This window comes from Cricetulus griseus, chromosome 7 (genome assembly GCF_003668045.3).
Source record: "Cricetulus griseus strain 17A/GY chromosome 7, alternate assembly CriGri-PICRH-1.0, whole genome shotgun sequence".
Taxonomy (NCBI): domain Eukaryota; kingdom Metazoa; phylum Chordata; class Mammalia; order Rodentia; family Cricetidae; genus Cricetulus; species Cricetulus griseus.
This window is the reverse complement of record NC_048600.1, coordinates 72,568,795-72,587,643: the sequence shown is the minus strand read 5'-3', so window position 1 is coordinate 72,587,643 and position 18,849 is coordinate 72,568,795. Positions and strand designations below refer to the sequence as shown.

The 18,849-nt window shown below is 41.1% G+C and overlaps 1 protein-coding gene and 1 non-coding gene across 2 annotated transcripts; one reads left to right on the top strand and one right to left on the bottom strand.

The window, feature by feature from the left end:
• Positions 1 to 4,277: 4,277 nt before the first annotated feature.
• LOC100773064 (olfactory receptor 2T29) lies at positions 4,278 to 5,240 on the top strand. Its single transcript, XM_027427397.1, has one exon. It carries the CDS (start codon positions 4,278 to 4,280, stop codon positions 5,238 to 5,240), a length of 963 nt encoding a protein of 320 aa, XP_027283198.1.
• A 4,657-nt stretch (positions 5,241 to 9,897) lies between these two features.
• LOC113836860 lies at positions 9,898 to 10,004 on the bottom strand. The gene has a single exon (XR_003487378.1). It is a non-coding gene; the product is annotated as a U6 spliceosomal RNA (small nuclear RNA).
• Positions 10,005 to 18,849: the final 8,845 nt, after the last annotated feature.

Here is an 18,849-nt window from a genome sequence, read left to right as displayed (position 1 = left end):
GAGTTGGGGGAAGAATAGAGGAGAGAGCAGGATGAGAGATAACATATCAGAGGGAGCCACTATAGGTCCGAGAAGAGATCTGGAACTAGGGAGATCTCCAGAGACCTACAAGGATGACACCATCTGACAGTCCGGGCAGTGAAGGAGAGGATGGACTAGAGCCCTTCCCCTAGAATGAGATTGATGGCTACTCTGTATGCTATCCTAGAGTCCTCATCCAGTGGCTGATGGAAGCAGAGACAGACATCCACAGAAATACACTGAGCTGAAATCTGGAACCTAGTTGAAGAGAGGGAGGAATGAAGAATGAAGGGGTCTGTACCAGGTTGGAGAAACCCACAGAAACAGTTGACTTGAAAAAGGGAGAGCATATCGACCCCAGACGCTCTTTGGGAGGCCAGTACGGGACTGATCCAGCCCCCTGATCATGGATGCCAATGGGGAGGCCCCTGCACTCCTGGGAGCCTCCGGAGGTGGACTGGCATTTTGCCCTGGTGTCTGTGGGGGACTTTGAGAGCCCATCCCACTTGAAGGGATGTGCTCTGTCTCTGGACACATGGGGAGGGGCCTAGGCTCAGCACAGGAAGATTTGGTGGACCTGGTGGAGCCCCTGTTGGGGGCCCTACCCTGCCTGGGGAGTGGTGGGTGGATGAGGTGGGGGGTAGGTTGGAGGTGGGGGAGAAGGAATGGGGGTGAGGGGAGGGAGAGGGAGAGGGGACTTACTTGTGTAATAAGCCTGTTCCCTAACTTGAATTAATAATAATAATAAAAAGAGAAAAAAAAAAGAGTGCGGATGGAGTTGGATCCATCTTTTTCCCTGTTTTACACCATCATCGACTACACAGTTTACACCTCACAGATGTCTGCAGTTTAAGTGGAGGTGTGACTTCCTAAAGTGTGACTTCTGTTCAGCTGATAGCAATATAAATATTCAGATTTTCATCTAAGCCATTTGAACTTGTAGGTCATTCTATAATCTTCAGGTCACTATTTAAAATGAAATAAACATTTTAACTGAATGTACTTCTAAAGAATGTGGCTTCTGACTGAGAGCAGAACACAGGGATGAAGTGATGGTGACAGGCAAGACGATAGATGAAGGATGCGGCCTCGGGATCAGTCTGTAACATATTCATAAGGGGAAATGAACACCAAGGTTTGGACTCCATAGCTATGAAAGTTAGTGTGACAAAAACTACTGAAAGTATATATGAACACACACACACACACACACACACACACACACACACACACACACACACACACACACACAAGGCAGGGGAGTAAGGGAGAATAGAATTCTGTATAGTGTACAAGGGCCTGGAAATACAATAACTGATTCATATTGGACCCAATTATTATTTATGATTGCTCTTTTCCTTTTGTCACAGTGGCTGCATTTTAAACCACTAGCACCTGGGCTATTAAGGCTGTAGCCTGGTGCTAGGGGATGGGGGTGGGGTGGGGAGAGATTCTGTTCCCCCAGACAATGGCTCTGTTACTAACTACATCTCTATAATTCTAATAAAACTTGAGATTCAAAGGCTAGGTTGAAAAACCTGTGAGCTCAGAGAGTTAGAGTAGCCACTGCTAACTTTCTTTCTTAGTTGGTGTCCCTGAAACCTCTCTCCTCCCACACCACCCCAACTAAAACACCCAGGCTATGATCCTCCCTGCTACTTCCTGTCAACTAGTTGCTAACACAGTCTCTGAGCCCATGTTAGTTTTATTTAATTAAAGCAAATGCAAGGCATCTTTACATAGTTAAAAAAGTACAGCATAAGCAAATGTAACACATCTTTGTCTGGTTAAACACATAACATGTGATGGGGAAATTCCAGGCCATTGTTAACACTGGCTGTGACTTTCCACTTTAACAAAACTGAAGGTAAATGAGGCTGTGGCAGTGGTTTCCATCACCATCCCTGGCTACATTAGTTACATTCTTCTTTAAAGTCACATGGGGGGGAGTTATTAACAACATCTTTATCCAGGAATAAGCAGGGTCCAGCTAGGGATGACGTCACTTGCCTCCTGATCCTTGTGCACTTAAAGAGCTGCTGTCCCTTGTCCCATATAACCTAGGCTGCAGCTGCATCTGATGGTGAGTGACCCAACAGGAGAGAAGGCACAGCACAGGGTGGACACTAGCAGACTGTTTGTTCTTCAAGGGGTGTGTTGATCATTTATTGTCTACTTTTTATGCGGAGGGAAAAATTCTGCCTTCTTCTCTCTCTTTTTTCATCTTTTGGGACAAGGTTTCTCTGTGCAGCCCTGGCTGTCCAGAACTTGCTCTGTAGACAAGGCTGGCCTTGAACTGTGAGATCTACAAGATCTATATGCCTCTGCCTCCCGAGTGCTGAGATTAAAGTTGCAGACTGCTACACCCGGCTTCTCCTAAAGCTTCCCTTTAGAATTTCCTTACAGAGATTTTTATCTAAGTTATAAATGAAGCAATATGTGTTACACACACACACACACACACACACACACACACACACACACACACACACACACACGCCAGACTGGCCTTGACTTCATTGCTTGTCCCCCTGCCCCAGTCTCACAAATGCTAGGATTGTAGTAGGTATCTGCCCACACACCCACCCATCCTTCTGTATTATTAGTTCATATTACAATCAATCAGTTTTCCATAATGTCTCTTTTGTGGTTTATTTACCTTCAATTGGGGGTAATATTTGAGGGTTGCAATAATTCCAAAATAATTTTCTTAATCTTATTCATGGTTTCATCATATGAAGGAGACCATGCGTGATCTAAACACAAAGTATACAGTCCTGTGGAAATAGTGTTTCCCATAGAACACAGGAAGGTACTGACTCGGTGCCTACTCATAGGTTAAGCATTCATACTGTGCGTTATTGTGTGATGTGAGGCAGATGCCCTGAGACCCTGAGCTTCTCCACCATAAAGGAAGGAAAGGTGGTGTCTCTTACAGAAGCACAGAGTGGCCCAGGGATGATTCTGGCTTGGGATGATGCTTTTCCATTTCTCTGCCCTCACTGTGAGTAATACCCAGCATTAACCATGCACCAAGCTGTTCACATGAAATTAATAGCACAGCATGGGTAAGTGTGGCCTGCTGCTGGTCCCCTGACTTGTGTAGACACCACTTTCCTTTATCTCACTGCTCTCTGGGTGCCTTGTTGCCAGTGTTCCCCACTAAACAGAGTGCACTGCCTTCCCAGCACACCTCCTGTTCCTCACCTGCCTCCTGACCTCCACTCACCATGCAAACACTGTTCCGGGATTCTCATAGACTGTGGTAGCTTCCCTGGCCCTCGTTCACTGTGTCCACAATTATAACCTGGGTCAGCAGGTGCATTAAGGAGACCACTGGAAAGCTTAAGTTTAGAACAGATACAAATTCCTTTCATAAACAAGCCTTCTAAAATGGAAATATGTCTTCCTACCTCTCAGTCTATTTGTCTGTCTGTATTTCTGTCCACCTCCTTCCATAGGTCTCAGGTTTGTCTGATGTTTATATGACAGTGTCATGGACCTGGCTACATCAGCAGCTTGGCAGAAGATCGTCCTTTACAGACTTTAAGCTGAGGCTTAGATCTGATTGTGGATCCTGTAAGGAGATGAACTTTGAGGAGACCAGAGAAGGGTGAGACTTCCCATCATTTCAGTCTAACCAGTGATAGATGAGCAAGCATGTTCTCTGTATTGTATCAATATTTTCATATGGCTATGCTTGTATGAATGTTTATTTAAAGAGCATTATCTATCAAAACAAATATATGTAAGAAACTTCAAATTCAATTTTAAAGGGACTGCATGCATTTTTCAATTAAGATCTCTTACCATGTTATTTTTTTAAAAGCCACATTCTTCAGTGAATATGAAAGGAGAGTGGATCTCATAATGTGTTAATACTACAAGCAAATATACGATGGCTCTTAATAACTTTGCTCATTGGCAGTCTTAAAATGTGTCTATTTTTGCTTATGTGCACTTGCCTTTTATTGTTTTTTTATTTGTTCCTTTTTGTCAATAATTATGCAGATTTCAAGAACTGATTAATAGAGGTCACTGCTAATCATCAGGAATAACCATGGTCATTAACTATAGTAGCTTGAGTCTGAGTTGTAATGGCTCTAACCACAGATGTGAATACTTGATTTTTTAAATTGCTTAATATAAATTATCATTCTACAGGTCCAGGGATCTTTCTCAGCACACTAGGCTTGTGCACATATCAGTAAGCAGTCACTAACCCCAAATCATTCCTGGTTGCCTAAGAGACACGCATGTACATCACAACCAGCATGAACAACTACAGTGGGCAGTCAGATTTCACCCTGGTGGGATTCTTCATTCAGTCCAGTCACCCTGCTCTGCTTGCAGTGGTCATATTTGTGGTTTTCCTGATGGCCTTGTCTGGCAATGGCCTCCTGATCCTTCTGATACACTCTGACACCCGCCTCCACACACCCATGTACTTTTTCATCAGCCAGTTGTCCCTCATGGACATGATGTACATTTCTGTCACTGTGCCCAAGATGCTCACGGACCAGGTCCTGGGGAGCCACAAGATCTCAGCTGCTGCCTGTGGGATGCAGATGTTTCTATACCTGACACTAGTAGGTTCAGAATTTTTCCTTTTGGCTGCCATGTCTTATGACCGCTATGTGGCCATCTGCCATCCACTCAGGTATCCTGTCCTCATGAACCGAAGAGTGTGTCTCCTCCTGATGTCTGTCTGTTGGTTCCTGGGATCCTTGGATGGCTTTATGCTCACTCCTGTCACCATGACCTTTCCATTCTGTAGATCCAAGGAGATCCACCACTTCTTCTGTGAGGTCCCTGCTGTGACAAAGCTCTCCTGCTCAGACACCTGGCTCTATGAGACACTCATGTACCTGTGCTGTGTGCTCATGCTTCTCATCCCTGTGACAGTCATCTCAAGCTCCTATTCATCCATCCTCCTCACAGTTATCAGGATGAACTCTGCAGAGGGCAGGAAGAAGGCCCTTGCCACCTGCTCCTCCCACATGACTGTGGTCATCCTCTTCTATGGAGCTGCTGTCTACACCTACATGCTCCCTGCCTCCTTCCACACTCCTGAGAAGGACATGGTGGTGTCTGTGTTTTACACGATACTCACTCCTTTGCTGAACCCACTAATCTACAGTCTCCGGAATAAGAATGTCACAGAGGCTCTGAAGAAATTGCTGGGTGTGAGAACTCTCTTTCAAGAAACAAAAAAGTAAGTAATTGGGATGAATAGTTTTTCTTTGCCTGCACATCTATTCTTCCAGTTGTCCTGCTTTTATTATCCCTCATCCATCATCCCTCATTCCATGGCCATCCCTTTTGAAGAATTATTTCTCTATTCTAAAAACTTCATTGAAAAACTTCTTGTACATTCAAAATCTTTATTTGTATCCTGTCAATGTTACATTTTATGAAGTCGATAGTGACTTTTTAATTTTGTTCTATAGCTTATCATTCAAATGTTATGTCATATTGAGAAATAAATGGTCATGCAGTGTTCAACTGATAAAAGAGTGATTGAGTTGGGAGAGAAGTGGTTAGCAACATTAAGTAGAGGTGAAGGTGAATCGAGATAAATGACATATTGGATTAACTTTGTGTTTTCTTGATAATTTATGTATGTTTGAAATTGGATAAAAAATAAAGAGCAAGATAGAGTTTTATCCCTTCAGCTCCTGTATTATGATATAGCAAAAACAATGGTTGAAAGAAATTTAAATCTGGATCATACATGTGGCCACAGGGGTTTCAAATCGTCAGCTGTATTTGCACATAAATGTACTCATGTATCCCTCAAAGCAAAACACAGCCCTCACTGCAAGGGAATGAGGTATAGCTTATTCTTGAGCCTATTGTGAGTGACCATGCCCAGGAACATGGATTCAGGTTGCCCCCTGAAAACATCTTCCAACATGTTCCAAAGTTGCATGGGAAGTTACAAAGCACAAACAAGTCATAAGTCACAATTCCAGGTATTTTTCAACTGCATTTGTGGAGACATTAGTGGTTCAGGTTGTCGGAAAGTGAGAAAATCTCTGCCATGGTTCTCAGATGATGCCTGGTGACATGGAAACCTTTTAGTTTGGGAAAAGCTAGCATTCTGATAAACCAGTGTATTCCAAAATGTTTTGCCTGATAGGGAGAGAGATGCTGGCCCAGGAAGCAAAGCTGGCAATGAATGACTCCTAAGGGCACTATAGACAATGGGGGGTCATTTGGCTTTGTATCTTAGGGTTCTAATGATCCATAAGAACTCCATGGAAGTTCTAGTCAGTTGACCAGCCTTGCAGAGTTTGTTTGTGTTTTCTGGTTTGTTTGTTCATTTGTTTGTTTTGTTTAATCTTTAACTTGTATTGGCTTTGTCCTCTGGGAACATCGGTATGGTGTCCCCTGTTGACCAAGTGCTGTTTTATGACCTGTGGTAAGGAAGGTCATTCCTAGGATCTAGACAATCAGGGCAGCAGTCTTTAGGAGAGAGAGGTGGCTGGTGCAGCCCTTCTAATCTGGACTTATTTGTCCCCACTCTCTGTATCTGACACAGCATTTACATGTGACATGTTACAGGAATGTTATATCTGAAGTTAAAGTATCAAGAATAAAGTAAAGAAAGTAAAAATTAGCAAATGAGAGAAATGAGTTTCTTAATTAGAAACTAATTAACTAGAGCCATCTTTCAACCAGGAGCTACCTGTATGTTTCCTCTCTGCCCTTCAGTTATTGGTACTCTATGAATTATTTTATTTGATGTTGAGAAAATTTGAAATAATTTAATTTCTCATAACTCTGCTTTCTTTTGGCTGTCTGGTTTCATGGCTGTAATTTCACATGGAGTGGCTACTTCTAATTTTAAGAAAAATTGTTCTTCAGTTTCAAAACTTTTGTAACTCTTATTTATAGGTTGTATTTTGATTTGTTTTCTTGAGTCAATGTTGCTTCAGACTATATTTTGGAAAAATAAATGCAAATCCACCTTGTAGAAGAAATCAGACAACATGGTATCATTTTGACTTCTTTCCTAACACAACAGTCCTATCCCAATATATCAGATATTATTGAAGATAAGGATGGAAAGGAGCAGCAAAATTCATGGAATTCTATAGATTATTGTGGACACAGCTTATTCATTTATGCCACAATCAGAAATGGAAATGCTGTTTTTAAATGATGTGCTATGCCTTTGTAACACTCCCCACCTCCAGAACCAGTCATTGTCTCTGGACCCTTTCTCATCGCAAACCTCATTTTTGCGAATAAGTATCTCTCAGCTCCTGTCCTAAACCAGCCACAGCCACTCCTTTCTTATAACTAACAATTTCTCCTAAAAAAATACTGTCAGTTCTACAACCACACCATCCTGGGGTCATCACTCTCCTGTTCAGCTGTGGAGGCCAAGAGTCCAGTAGATGGAGGCTCATGTGAGTCCATCAAGAAATTCTAGTGGACTTTAATTTGTATATCTAAAAGATATCATCTGTTTTGGCTTCTCCTGGTCCCCTGCCTAGGTCTTGGGATGCTAGTAGTGCTTGCCATGCATTTTGGGGCTGTTTAAGACAGGCCAGAGCCCCCATTCAGCAAAGAAGCCAGATCAGTCATTGTCCCAATTTCATCTCAGCAGTTGACTTTGTCAAAAGCTAACTAAGAAAGATATAGGCTGTTAACTTCTGGCAGCCACATGCACAGGAACACATGCACACATGCAGCCACACATACATGGTTATCCACACACATACAACACGCATACAAACAAGAACAGAATTAAAATAGAGCTTTCAGGTGACCACTTCTCACTAGTTACCTGCAAGCCAGCACACCACAGAGATATTTGTACATCAGTGTTTAAAACAGTGCTTCTCTCAATGGCTACGTTATGGGACCAACCTACATGTCCCGCAACAGAGCAGTGAATAATACAGAAAATAGGGTCTACATGATGTGATTTTTTTCATAAGAACAATATGCACTGCTTGAAAATATTGCATGGATACCATGCCATCTAAATTGCTGTACCTTTGAAATAAAGAAATACATGCTCTATATTCGTTTGCTTCTGCCCATCCTACATGTATACCTATGCTTTGTAGGGTTTGAGCTTTGCTAACTAGAATTTCAGCATGAAAATTAAGCCAACATGAAAGCTATATAATAAAACCTTTAGTGACAGGTGAGTTTGCAATAATTTCAATAGCTGCTACTAAATCATATTAACATGTGGTCTCAGATACAGGCTAAATTCCCAAATTGAAATGGGTGGGGCATTACCATTTTTTGCAGGGTTTTTTATTTGAATTAGAAACAAGATTGTTTTACATGACAAACCCAGTTCCCTCTCCCTCACCTCCTCCCCTACCACCCCCTCCCCAAGGGGCATGTACCCTTAAACTCAAATTTTCTTTAGAAGACCAAAGCCAAACAATGAAAATAAATCTAGATTTGTCATTACAAAATAAAAAATACCAAACACCTAAATCATCTTTTAAAAATGAAACAGCAATAGAAAGTATGAAAAATATATATTACTATAAATGTAATAACTAAAGTTAATATGTGTGTATGTGAAATAATTTTATAACTAAATATAAGAAATAAAAACAATATTAAGACACAGAAAAGAACAGAAAAGGGGTAATCATTATAGACAGATCAAAAATCACAATTAAATACCTAAAACAGTAGGAACTTTCTTTCTTCTTCTTTTCTTTTTCTTTCTTTCTTTTTTTTTTTTTTTTTTTTTTTGCTTCTGTAGTTCTGCTTCTTGCTAACTGTTGTTAACTGAAGTTATGTCAACCCAGGACATGATTTTGTGCTGAAAAGCTCACCCTGAAAAAGGTTTAATGCTACACTAGGTCCCAAAATCTTTTTATTGGCTTAAACTCATGTCCTAGCAGTCTTCTCTGATCAATGTTACTCCACAACAGTGGAATCTCATTGTTGTGTTAATTTGAACACTTTCTGATAGTTAGTGAGGTACTTTTTTTTTACTTATGTAGTCCATCTTATTTTTGCAGTATTGGGTTTTTTATTTTTATTTTAATTAGAAAGACTATTTTACATGTCAATCCCAGGTCCCTCTCCTTCCCCTCCTCCCTTGCACCCCCAACTAACACCCTACCTGTCCCATACCCTTTTTGCTCCCCAGGGAGGGTGAGACCTTCCTTAGGAGGTCTTCAGAGTCGGTCGTATCTTTTGGGATAGAGACTAGGCCCAACCCTTGTGGCTAGGCTCAGGGAGTATCCCTCCTTGTAGGATGGGCTCCCAAAGTCCATTCCTATGCTAGGGATAAGTACTGATCCACTACAAGAGGCCCCATAGATTTCCAAGGTCTCCTCACTGACACCCACATGCAGGGGGTGTGGATCAGTTCCATGCTGGTTTCCCAACTATTAGTCTGGGGCCCAAGAGCTCTCCCTTGTTCAGGTCAGCTGTTTCTGTGGGTTTTACCAGCCTGGTATGGACCCCTTTGATCATCAGTCCTCCTTCTCTGCAACTGGATTTCAGTTCAGTTCAAGGTTTAGCTGTGGGTGTCTGCTTCTACTTCCACCAGCTGCTGGATGAAGGCTATAGTATGGCATATAAGTTAGTCATCAATCTCATTATGAGGGGAGGGCATTTAGGGTAGCCTCTCCTCTGTTGCTTAGATTGTTAGTTGGTGTCATCCTTGTAGATCTCCAGACATTTCCCTAGTACCTGATTTCTCTTTAAACCTATGTCTCCCTCTATTATAGTATCTCTTATCTTGCTCTCTTCTGTTCTTCCCCCAACTCAACCTCCCTGCCCTATCATGTCCTCCTCATCCCTCCTCTTCTCCCCTTCTCATTCTCCTAGTTCCCTCTCCCCTCCCCCCATGCTCCCAATTTGCTCAGGAGATCTTGTCCAAAAAATATGGAACACTTCATGAATTTTCGTGTCAGCCTTGCACAGGAGCCATGATAATCTTCTCTGTATCGTTCCAATTTTAGTATATGTGCTGCCGAAGCGAGCACAAGTGATGTACATTTTTTTAAGTCCATTGGTCATTCAATTTCATCTTTTTGAGAACTCTGTGTACATTTAATTAGGTCATTTATTAATTGGATTGTCTGATTTCCAATTTTAGCTTTTTAATTCTTGGTGTGGTCTACATATTAATCTTCAGGCAGATGAGCACCTACCAAAGACTCCCCCCATCCTTCTGTCTCTTTAGTCCATCATGTCCTTTGCCTTGAACAACCTCCTGCAGTCTGTGAGGATCTCACCCAATGGCTGTGGGCATCATTTCCTGGCCAGCTGGAATCCTAGTCCCATGTGCTGGCCTGTGCCTGTTTAGGTGTGTTTTCTCTGCTTCCTCCTCTAACTGTTCCAGAGTCTCAGGTCTCATTCAGACTTTGGATCCATTGGAAGTGGGTTTTTGTGTAGAGCAGGAGATAGGATCCAATTTCATTCCTCTGCATGTGGCTCCCCAGCGTTCTCAGCACCAGCCATGGATGAGACCGTCTTTTCTCTGTGGTGTGTTTTTGCATCTTTCATAAATCAGGTGGCCACAGCTGTGTGGGTTTTATTTGGGCCTCCCATTCCTTGCCAGTCTGTGTGTCTGTTTTTGTACCCACACCGTGGTCATTTTGTTCTCTGGTTCTTAATTTGAAGTCAGGAATGTTGACACCTTTGGCATGGTTCTTTTGCTCAGGCCTCTTGTGTCTATCTGGGGTCCTTTGTGCTTCACTGTTAATTTTTGTGTTTTTGTTTTGTTTTGTTCTATTTCTGTGAGGAATGGCATTGATACAGGAAAATCATGATTTTAGTCCTTTGTTCTTCAACCTTGTCCTCCATTGCTAATAGTCTCTCTTCTGTTTGGTCTAGTTGATTGTTGATGATTTCCACTATTTTGTTAAAAGAAGTTTTGGGTTTTTTTTTCATTTTAGATATTCTGTTAGTGAGTTTTTGTTTTTGTGTTCAAAAATCTCAATTTCCCTGGTTACTTTCTTGTGTTACTGAATTCTTCTAAGGAGAAATGAGAGAAAAACCAGATGAGGGAAGATTTTCATTATGGAAACCGATGTATAAATAAAACTAGATAAACATAAGAAGGCAATAAAATATAAGAGCTTTTATCCTCCTTGAATATTATCCTTTAATGTTGGATAATTCATTTTATCATTCACATTCCATGCTTATTTTTATTATTCTTTCGTACAATACATCCCAACCATAGTTTACCCCTCTTCCCCCAAGTTCTCCACCCCACCTCCCCTTCCCCCAGATCCACTCCTCCTGTTTCCCTTCAGAAAAGAGCAAGCTCCCAGGGATATCAACCAAACATGGCATAACAAGTTACAATAAGACTAAGCACAAACCCTCATATCAGGGCTGGGCTAAGCAACCCAAGAGGAAAAGAGTCCTAAGAGCATGCAAAAGAGTCAGAGACACCCCCACTCTCATTGCTAGGAGTCCCCAAAACATGAAGCTAACAATCATAACATACATGCAGAGGACCCACACAGGCTCCCTGATTGCCAGTTCAGTTTCTGTGAGCCACAACGAGGCCTGCTTAGTTGATTCTGTGGGTCATGTTTTTGTAGTATCCTCGATCCCTCTGGCTCCTACACTTACTCATCCCCTTCTTTCCCAGGGTTCCCTGAGCTCCAAGTGGATGACCTGATTTAAATCTCCAATTTGGGCTCTCTATGCCTATTGTTTGGCTGTGGGGTCTTTTCATCTGCTCCCATCAACTGATAGGCAAAGCCTCTCTGATGATAGTTGGGCTAGGCACCAATCTCTGAGTATAGCAGAATATCTTTAGGAAGCATTTTATTGATTTTTTTCTTAGTCTAGTTATATCTGGGTTATCTAGCCTCCAATTCCTGGCCATCTGGGCAATGCCCAACAGGGACTCCCTTTCATGGTGTGAGCTTCAGATTAGACCAGTCATTGGTTGGCTACTCCCAGTAGTTCTTTGCCTTCATTGCCCCAACACATCTTGCAGGCAGGATAGATTTTAGGTCAAAGGTTTTTGTGGTTGGGTTGGTGTCCCAGTCCCATCATGGCAGTTGGCTGGTTACAGAAGATGACAGATTCAGGCTCAGTATCCCCCATTACTAAAAGTTTCCCTAGGGTCACCCTAATAGATTCCAGGCACTTTCTACTGCACTAAGTTTCCACATGCCCCCCCCCCAATGCTCTCCAATTCTAGTCATCTCTCCAAGTACTCTCTCGCTATCTCTCCCTCTCTCTGTGTGTCTCTGTCTCTGTGTCTCTGTCTCTGTCTCTGTCTCTCTCTCTCTCTCTCTCTGTCTCTCTCTCTCTCTCTCTCTCTCTCTCTCTCTCTCTCTCTCTCACACACACACACACACACACACACACACACACACACACACACACCACGCCTGATCCCTCCTGTTCCCATTCTTCCCCACCCTGACTTCATCAGCAAATCTATTTTATTTCCCCCCTCCCAGGAGATTCATGGATCCTTCTTAGAGCTCTCCTTGTTACTTAGCCTTTCTGGGTCTGGGATTTTAGTGTGATTATCATTTATTTAACAGCTAATATCCACTTATAAGTGAGTACATGTCATGTGTGTCTTTCTGGGTCTGGGTTACCTTACTCAGGATAATTTTTTAGTTCCATCTATTTTATGCAAATTTCATGATGTCATTGTTGTTTTAACATCTGAGTAATTCTCCATTTTATAAATGTACCACATTTTCTTTATCCATTCTTCAGTTGAGGGACATCTAGGTTGTTTTCAATTTCTGGCTATTATGAAAAAGCATCTTTTAGGTATATGCCCAAGAGTGGTATAGCTGGGTCTTGAGGTCAATCGATTCCCAATTTTCTGAGGAACTATCATATTGATTTACATAGTGGAAGTACAAGTGCCCACAAGCAATAGAAAAGTGTCCTTGCTCAACATCCTTGCCAACGTTAGCTGTCACTTTTGTTATTGATCTTAGACATTCTTACAGGTATAAGATGGAATCTCAAAGTAGTTTTGATTTGCATTTCCCTGATGGCTAAAATAGTTGAACATTTCTTTTTAACTGTTCCTCAGCCATTTGAGATTCCTCTATTAAGAAATCTGTTTAGATCTGTACTCCATTTTTAGTTGGATTATTTGGTTTGTTGGTGTCTAGTTTCTTTAGTTTTTTGGATATTAGCCCTCTTTTGCATATTGAGTTGGTGAAAATCTTTTCCCATTCTGTAGGCTGTCCTTTTCTCCTATTGATGGTGTCCTTTGCCTTATGGAAGCTTTTCAGTTTCGTGAGGTCCCATTTATTAATTGTTGATCTTAGTGCCTGCACAATTGATGTTCTGTTCAGGAAGTTGTCTCTGGATCAGTGCATTCAAGGCTATTCCCCCACTTTCTCTGCTAACAGCTTTAGTGTATCTGGTTTTATGTTGTGGTCCTTGATCCACTTGGACTTGAGTTTCATGCAGGGTGATAGGTATGGATCTATTTTCATTCTTCTACATGACAACAACAAGTTAGACAAGCACCATCTGTTGAAAATGCCTCTTTTTCTATTGTGTTTTTCTGACTTTTTAAAATTAAAATTAAGGTGTCCATAGGTATGTGGATTTATATTTGGGTCTTTTATTTCATTCCATTGATCAGCATGTCTGGTTTTTTTGTTTTGTTTGTTTGTTTGTTTGTTTGTTTTTCGAGACAGGGTTTCTCTGTGGCTTTGGAGGCTGTCCTGGAACTAGCTCTTGTAGACCAGGCTGGTCTCTAACTCACAGAGATCCTCCTGCCTCTGCCTCCCAAGTGCTGGGATTAAAGGCGTGCACCACCAACGCCCAGCCTCAGCATGTCTGGTTTTATGCAAATACCATGTGGTTTTTATTACTATATGTATATAGTACATCTTGAAGTTGGGGATGGTGATGCCTCCAGAAGTTCTTTTATTGTTCAGGGTTGTTTTAGCTACCCTGGATTTTTTTGTTTTACCATACAAAGTTGAGTATTATTCTTTCAAGATCTGTAAAGAATTGTGTTGGGATTTCCATGGGGATTGAGCTGAATCTGTAGATTGTTTTTGGTAAGATGGCCATTTTTACTATGTTGAGCCCACTGATCCATGATCATGGGAAATGTTACTGTCTTCTGGTATCTTCTTCAATTCCTTCTTCAAAGGTTTGGAGTTTTTGTCATACAAGTCTTTTACTGGATTGGGTATAGTTATCCCAAGATATCTTATATTACTTGTGACTATTGTGAAGGGTGTTGCTTTTCTGATTTCTCTCTCAGACTGTTTGTCATTTGTATATTGGGGGGCTATGATGGAGTCTGAAAGACGCAGTAGATTACAGCTGATATTTAGAAGGCCAATCAACCAGAGATAAACATATCTGATGGAGGACAAACTCATGAGGTGGGGCCTGTGAGAAATACTGCCTTTTGAATAGCTACCTAATTCTAACTGCATCTTGTGTGATGCCGTGCTCCCTTCTCATACAGCATCAGGACCTATAGCCCACAGCCCTAGCAGTGGCTTCCTCATTTGTCAGGCACAATTATTCCTATGCACTGATAGAAGGATGACTTTTCCCTACACTGTGTAATTCTGGGGAATAAAATAAGTCTCATAGTCAAGTCTTTGTTCCACATTACGATAAAAAAAAAAAAAAAATCTCAGAAACCTTTTCCCTATAATTATCTTACTAACAGGACAATTTGGCCAGATGAGGTGTCGCAGCAGATAGACCAAGCGGGACTTTCGCAGATACATACTCAAGGACGGAACTACAGCCTGGATTTGTTGTATCAAAGCCCTTCAGAGATTGAAGAGAACAAAATTGCCCTGAGCTCACCCCACCAGCCCACCTAGGGAAACACCAGTGCTTCCCTGCTTTGACCCCGAAGGCTGTTAACACTTTGTATACACTTTCACCTCAGTTTATTGATTCAAGATTTTAAATTTAGGAGACTGTGTTTAAAAGCCCTGAGATTTGTGTGATCAGCAGGAAGAGGTTGTTAACAGATTAACCACCTCCGGAGAGAGACAGCTTTGTCACACAGTTACTGTGGGAAGTAAACAAACACTGCAGATGGCCAGAGCAGCGGGGATGTGCTCGGCCTCAACCTTGAATAAAATAGTTACAGGTCCCCTCTTTGTTCTAACCACGTAGGGTATAAAATGTACTTTTAGATCTGAAAGGTTGGGATTTTTGTTTGTTTGTTTTAATGACGGCTAACATTTGGCGAATGTGCTGATTCGAATAACGCTGCACCCCCCCCCCCGCCCGCCCCCGCGCGCGCCTTAACCGGGTTGCCATGGTTACTCATTGACCCTCCCCCTGAGCTGGGAGATAATAGCATGTTGCCCTTTCACGTTTTACTGATCACAAGCTTTTATCTTACAATTTTTTTCCCAAGAAAGCAAGAATTAAATTTTATTTCACACTGATAGAAACTGTGAAAAACATGACATATTCCAAGATTATAGCACAAGAATTCAATGGGATATTTCTTACCACAAATAAAATTTTACTGATGGTATAACTGATGTAAGTTTATGTTCTTCAAAGTAAAGCAAAACAGTAAATGATTGTTTGAAATAGTTTTAAGTTGAGACATAAGCATTTGGCTTAATTATCAACATCCTATTTAGTCCATACCCAATGATCTCCAGATCAGTTAGCACCCATTCATAATGATGCTGCTTAGCTTGGTGATGGTCAGTTAAGCAGCAGGAAAAGCAACAATTCAGAAATGACCATAATTTTTGCAACAGATTCAACTGTATGGTAGCTACACTATATATATAATTAGATATACATAGGTTCTAGTCAGTCTTTATTACCTACAAATTCATTTTAATAATTTTCACCAGCCATTTTGAACAGTTGATTTAAAATCAGATGATTGCTATCTTAACGTTTGTACAGGAAACTAATTCTCAAAAATGCCTTTACCTAAGATGAAAATTTCAAATTAGTTACTAGATACAAATAAGTTTCTGATTGCTCATCTTGAACAGTATTTGGTTTTAAATATAACACATGTACAGAAAATGCAAACTTAAAGTCTGCTATAAGATGTAACTGTTTTAGAAGTTAGACTTCAAAACTGGTCTTAAATACTTATTTTTGAACATGCCAAGATACTATTTACCCCTTAAGGTTTGTTTTATTTTGTTTTGTGTTTACATAGAAATAAAAACAGATTACCAGGACTGACGCTTCTACAGTCTAAAGTAGGACTGAGGTGCAGTTCATTGAAATATGCAAGATTAAATAATGTTTGATTTCTTTTCACATTACCCAGATTATCTTACAAATTTTGTCACACTAAAGAAAATATAGATTAGTTCACAAATTTGTTGCTCCCTCCCTATATTTCTCCTTAGTTTAATTTCTCCCCCTTGTAGACTCTTTCCTTTTAGGTGATAAGCCAGAACTTTTCACAGCTACAGCTGCAGACAGTCATAAAAAAGCTAATAAGTTATTGCTACGTGTGTCTCTTATCATATCTACAAACGCATGCTTTGTGACCCTGAGAAACAACCTTGTAATCTTTCTATTGCCAAAGAATTGCTGTTGTATGTGTATATAAACTGTAGACATTTGAAACTGATGACAGAAGAATAAAGAACATGACTTGAACAGTGCCTGTGTGAGTTTATTCTGTAATCCCCCAGATAGAAAACTTTTAAGCTAAGTTTCACTTTGCTGTGGTCTTCTTCCTCAAACCCTGGAGGTGACCTTGAACAGCTGGACTCTTGGGCTACGGTTAGGGCTACTGATACCTTCAAGTTCTTCTTGTATCCAACCACTTCACTGAAAGTGTTTATCAGCTCTAGGGGTTCCCTGATAGAGTTTTGGGGTCACTTATGTATACTATCATTGTTAGTATTCAGGCATCTGTACTGGCCTGTCCTTGGAGTTCTGATAAGATACTCCCTCAGCTGCAGCCACTAAGAGCACCACCTGTGCATATTCACTATGTTCGATTTTTAAAGGGCCCTGCCCACCTCCCATCTCTCTCTCTCCCTCTCCCTCTTTCTCTCCCTCTCCCTCTCTCCCTCTCTTTCCTCTGTCCTGCTGCTCCTGTCCCTGGAGGCTGGTCTTCCCCCTCCCCTTTCCCCCTTTTATGATCCCTTTCCCTAATTAAAAAAAAAAGCCTGTTTGAACCCCGTCTCATGGCATCTTTCTCTCCAGTGCTGCTTTTCTTAAATTACAACAATCATGTCATCTGCAAATAGCAATACTCTGACTTTTCCAATTTGTATCACCTTGATCTCCTTCAGTTAGTTGTCTTGTTGCTCTAGTTAAAACTTCAAGTACTATACTGAATAAATATGGAGAGAGTAGACAGTGTTTCTCTCCATTTAATTTATGTTGTGCTGGAGTCCAGCTGCAGATGGGGGCAGGGTCTGAAGGTGGGTGGATGCAAGAGCAGCAACGGGAGGAATCAGACTGGGATACTTCTTAGTTTCATTTTAGGAAAGAAGAACAGAGAAGCAGCACTTCCCCCATAGAGATACAGGTTCCAGCAGGGGATGTAAGGAGTAGATGAGGGAAGGAAATGAGCTAGGCCATCGTGGTTGGAAGAATTCTGCTGCCTGACTGACTAGCAACCAGGGTGCTTCTTTATTTAGTAAGTGGAATATTCATGGTGTTCCAAAACATAGATCACATCTTTTTTGTTTTTGGACATGTGTTTAACATTTTCTCTTCTTCATCTTTTAGTCATCATGAATAAACTATGACAGAACATAGTTATTACTTCCAATAATTTTCCCTCAAGTTTTGACATCACTGGTAAACAGTTATTTTTCATAACCATTTTTACTCATCAACCACATAACCCAATTTTTAAGAATCTAGAGGCATATGACAGCCTGTTTTCAAGCTGGTAGCTTTTGTTGGCACAAGGACACTAGACCAAACAATCTTCAAGCCATTGGCATGCCCCGAGCAGTGTACTATTAACTCTTAATGGTCAGAGTGCCCAAGAAATATCCTCAGGCCAAAACTGCTGTAGTTACTATTCAAATTCTATCATAATACAATGTTTACATTTCATATCTTTATCGAATATTTTTATCATCTTTCTACATCATTCTTTGCCCATCAGTATAAGTCACTGTGTAGGACAGTGGTAACTTCAACTAATCTAATTTTGTTGCTGTTTATGCCGGAGTGTATAGTGGAAAGAGGCTTTCAATCTGAACTGTGGACCATTCATCTAGTCCACTGAATCTTGTTGACCTTTCTGAGTTATCTTTGTTTTGAATATCTTGTTCCTGTGTAAGTACATGGGCAGACATTACAAGAGTGTCTCATGGCCTCATAAAGAGGCCTCTGTTTTCTTTATGTGTGTCACAACCTCCAAGGCATAAGGAAGACCTTCAAGTAGATAAGGATATCTCCATACAAGTGGGAGTGGTGGTGTGTTCAGGACTTTACTGGGGAAGTTTAGAAGCAATACTCCTGGGAGAAGGCATAAATGATTCATAAGAAAATTTCCATCAATTCAATATCCCTAAATTGTACAAATATTAAAAGTCTCCCAAGTGTGTAACAGTTGGAGATAAAACCAAAGATGGCACAGCAGCCATTATGTGGCTCAGCTTTGCTGGATTTTGTCAAACAGCCATGCTGGCCTTAGGACTTTTGCCATTCCCTTCAGATATGGCTGTGCCAATGTTGGCTATAGGCTTGTTGTAAATTGCTTTTATCATATTGAGATATGTCCCTTGCATCCCTACTCTCTTCGAGATTTTTATCAGGAAGGTGCGTGTGTGTGTGTGTGTGTGTGTGTGTGTGTGTGTGTGTGTGTGTGTGTGTGTTTAGTTTGTTTATATGGTGGATGACATTGATTTTCATATGTTGAACCATCTTTGCATC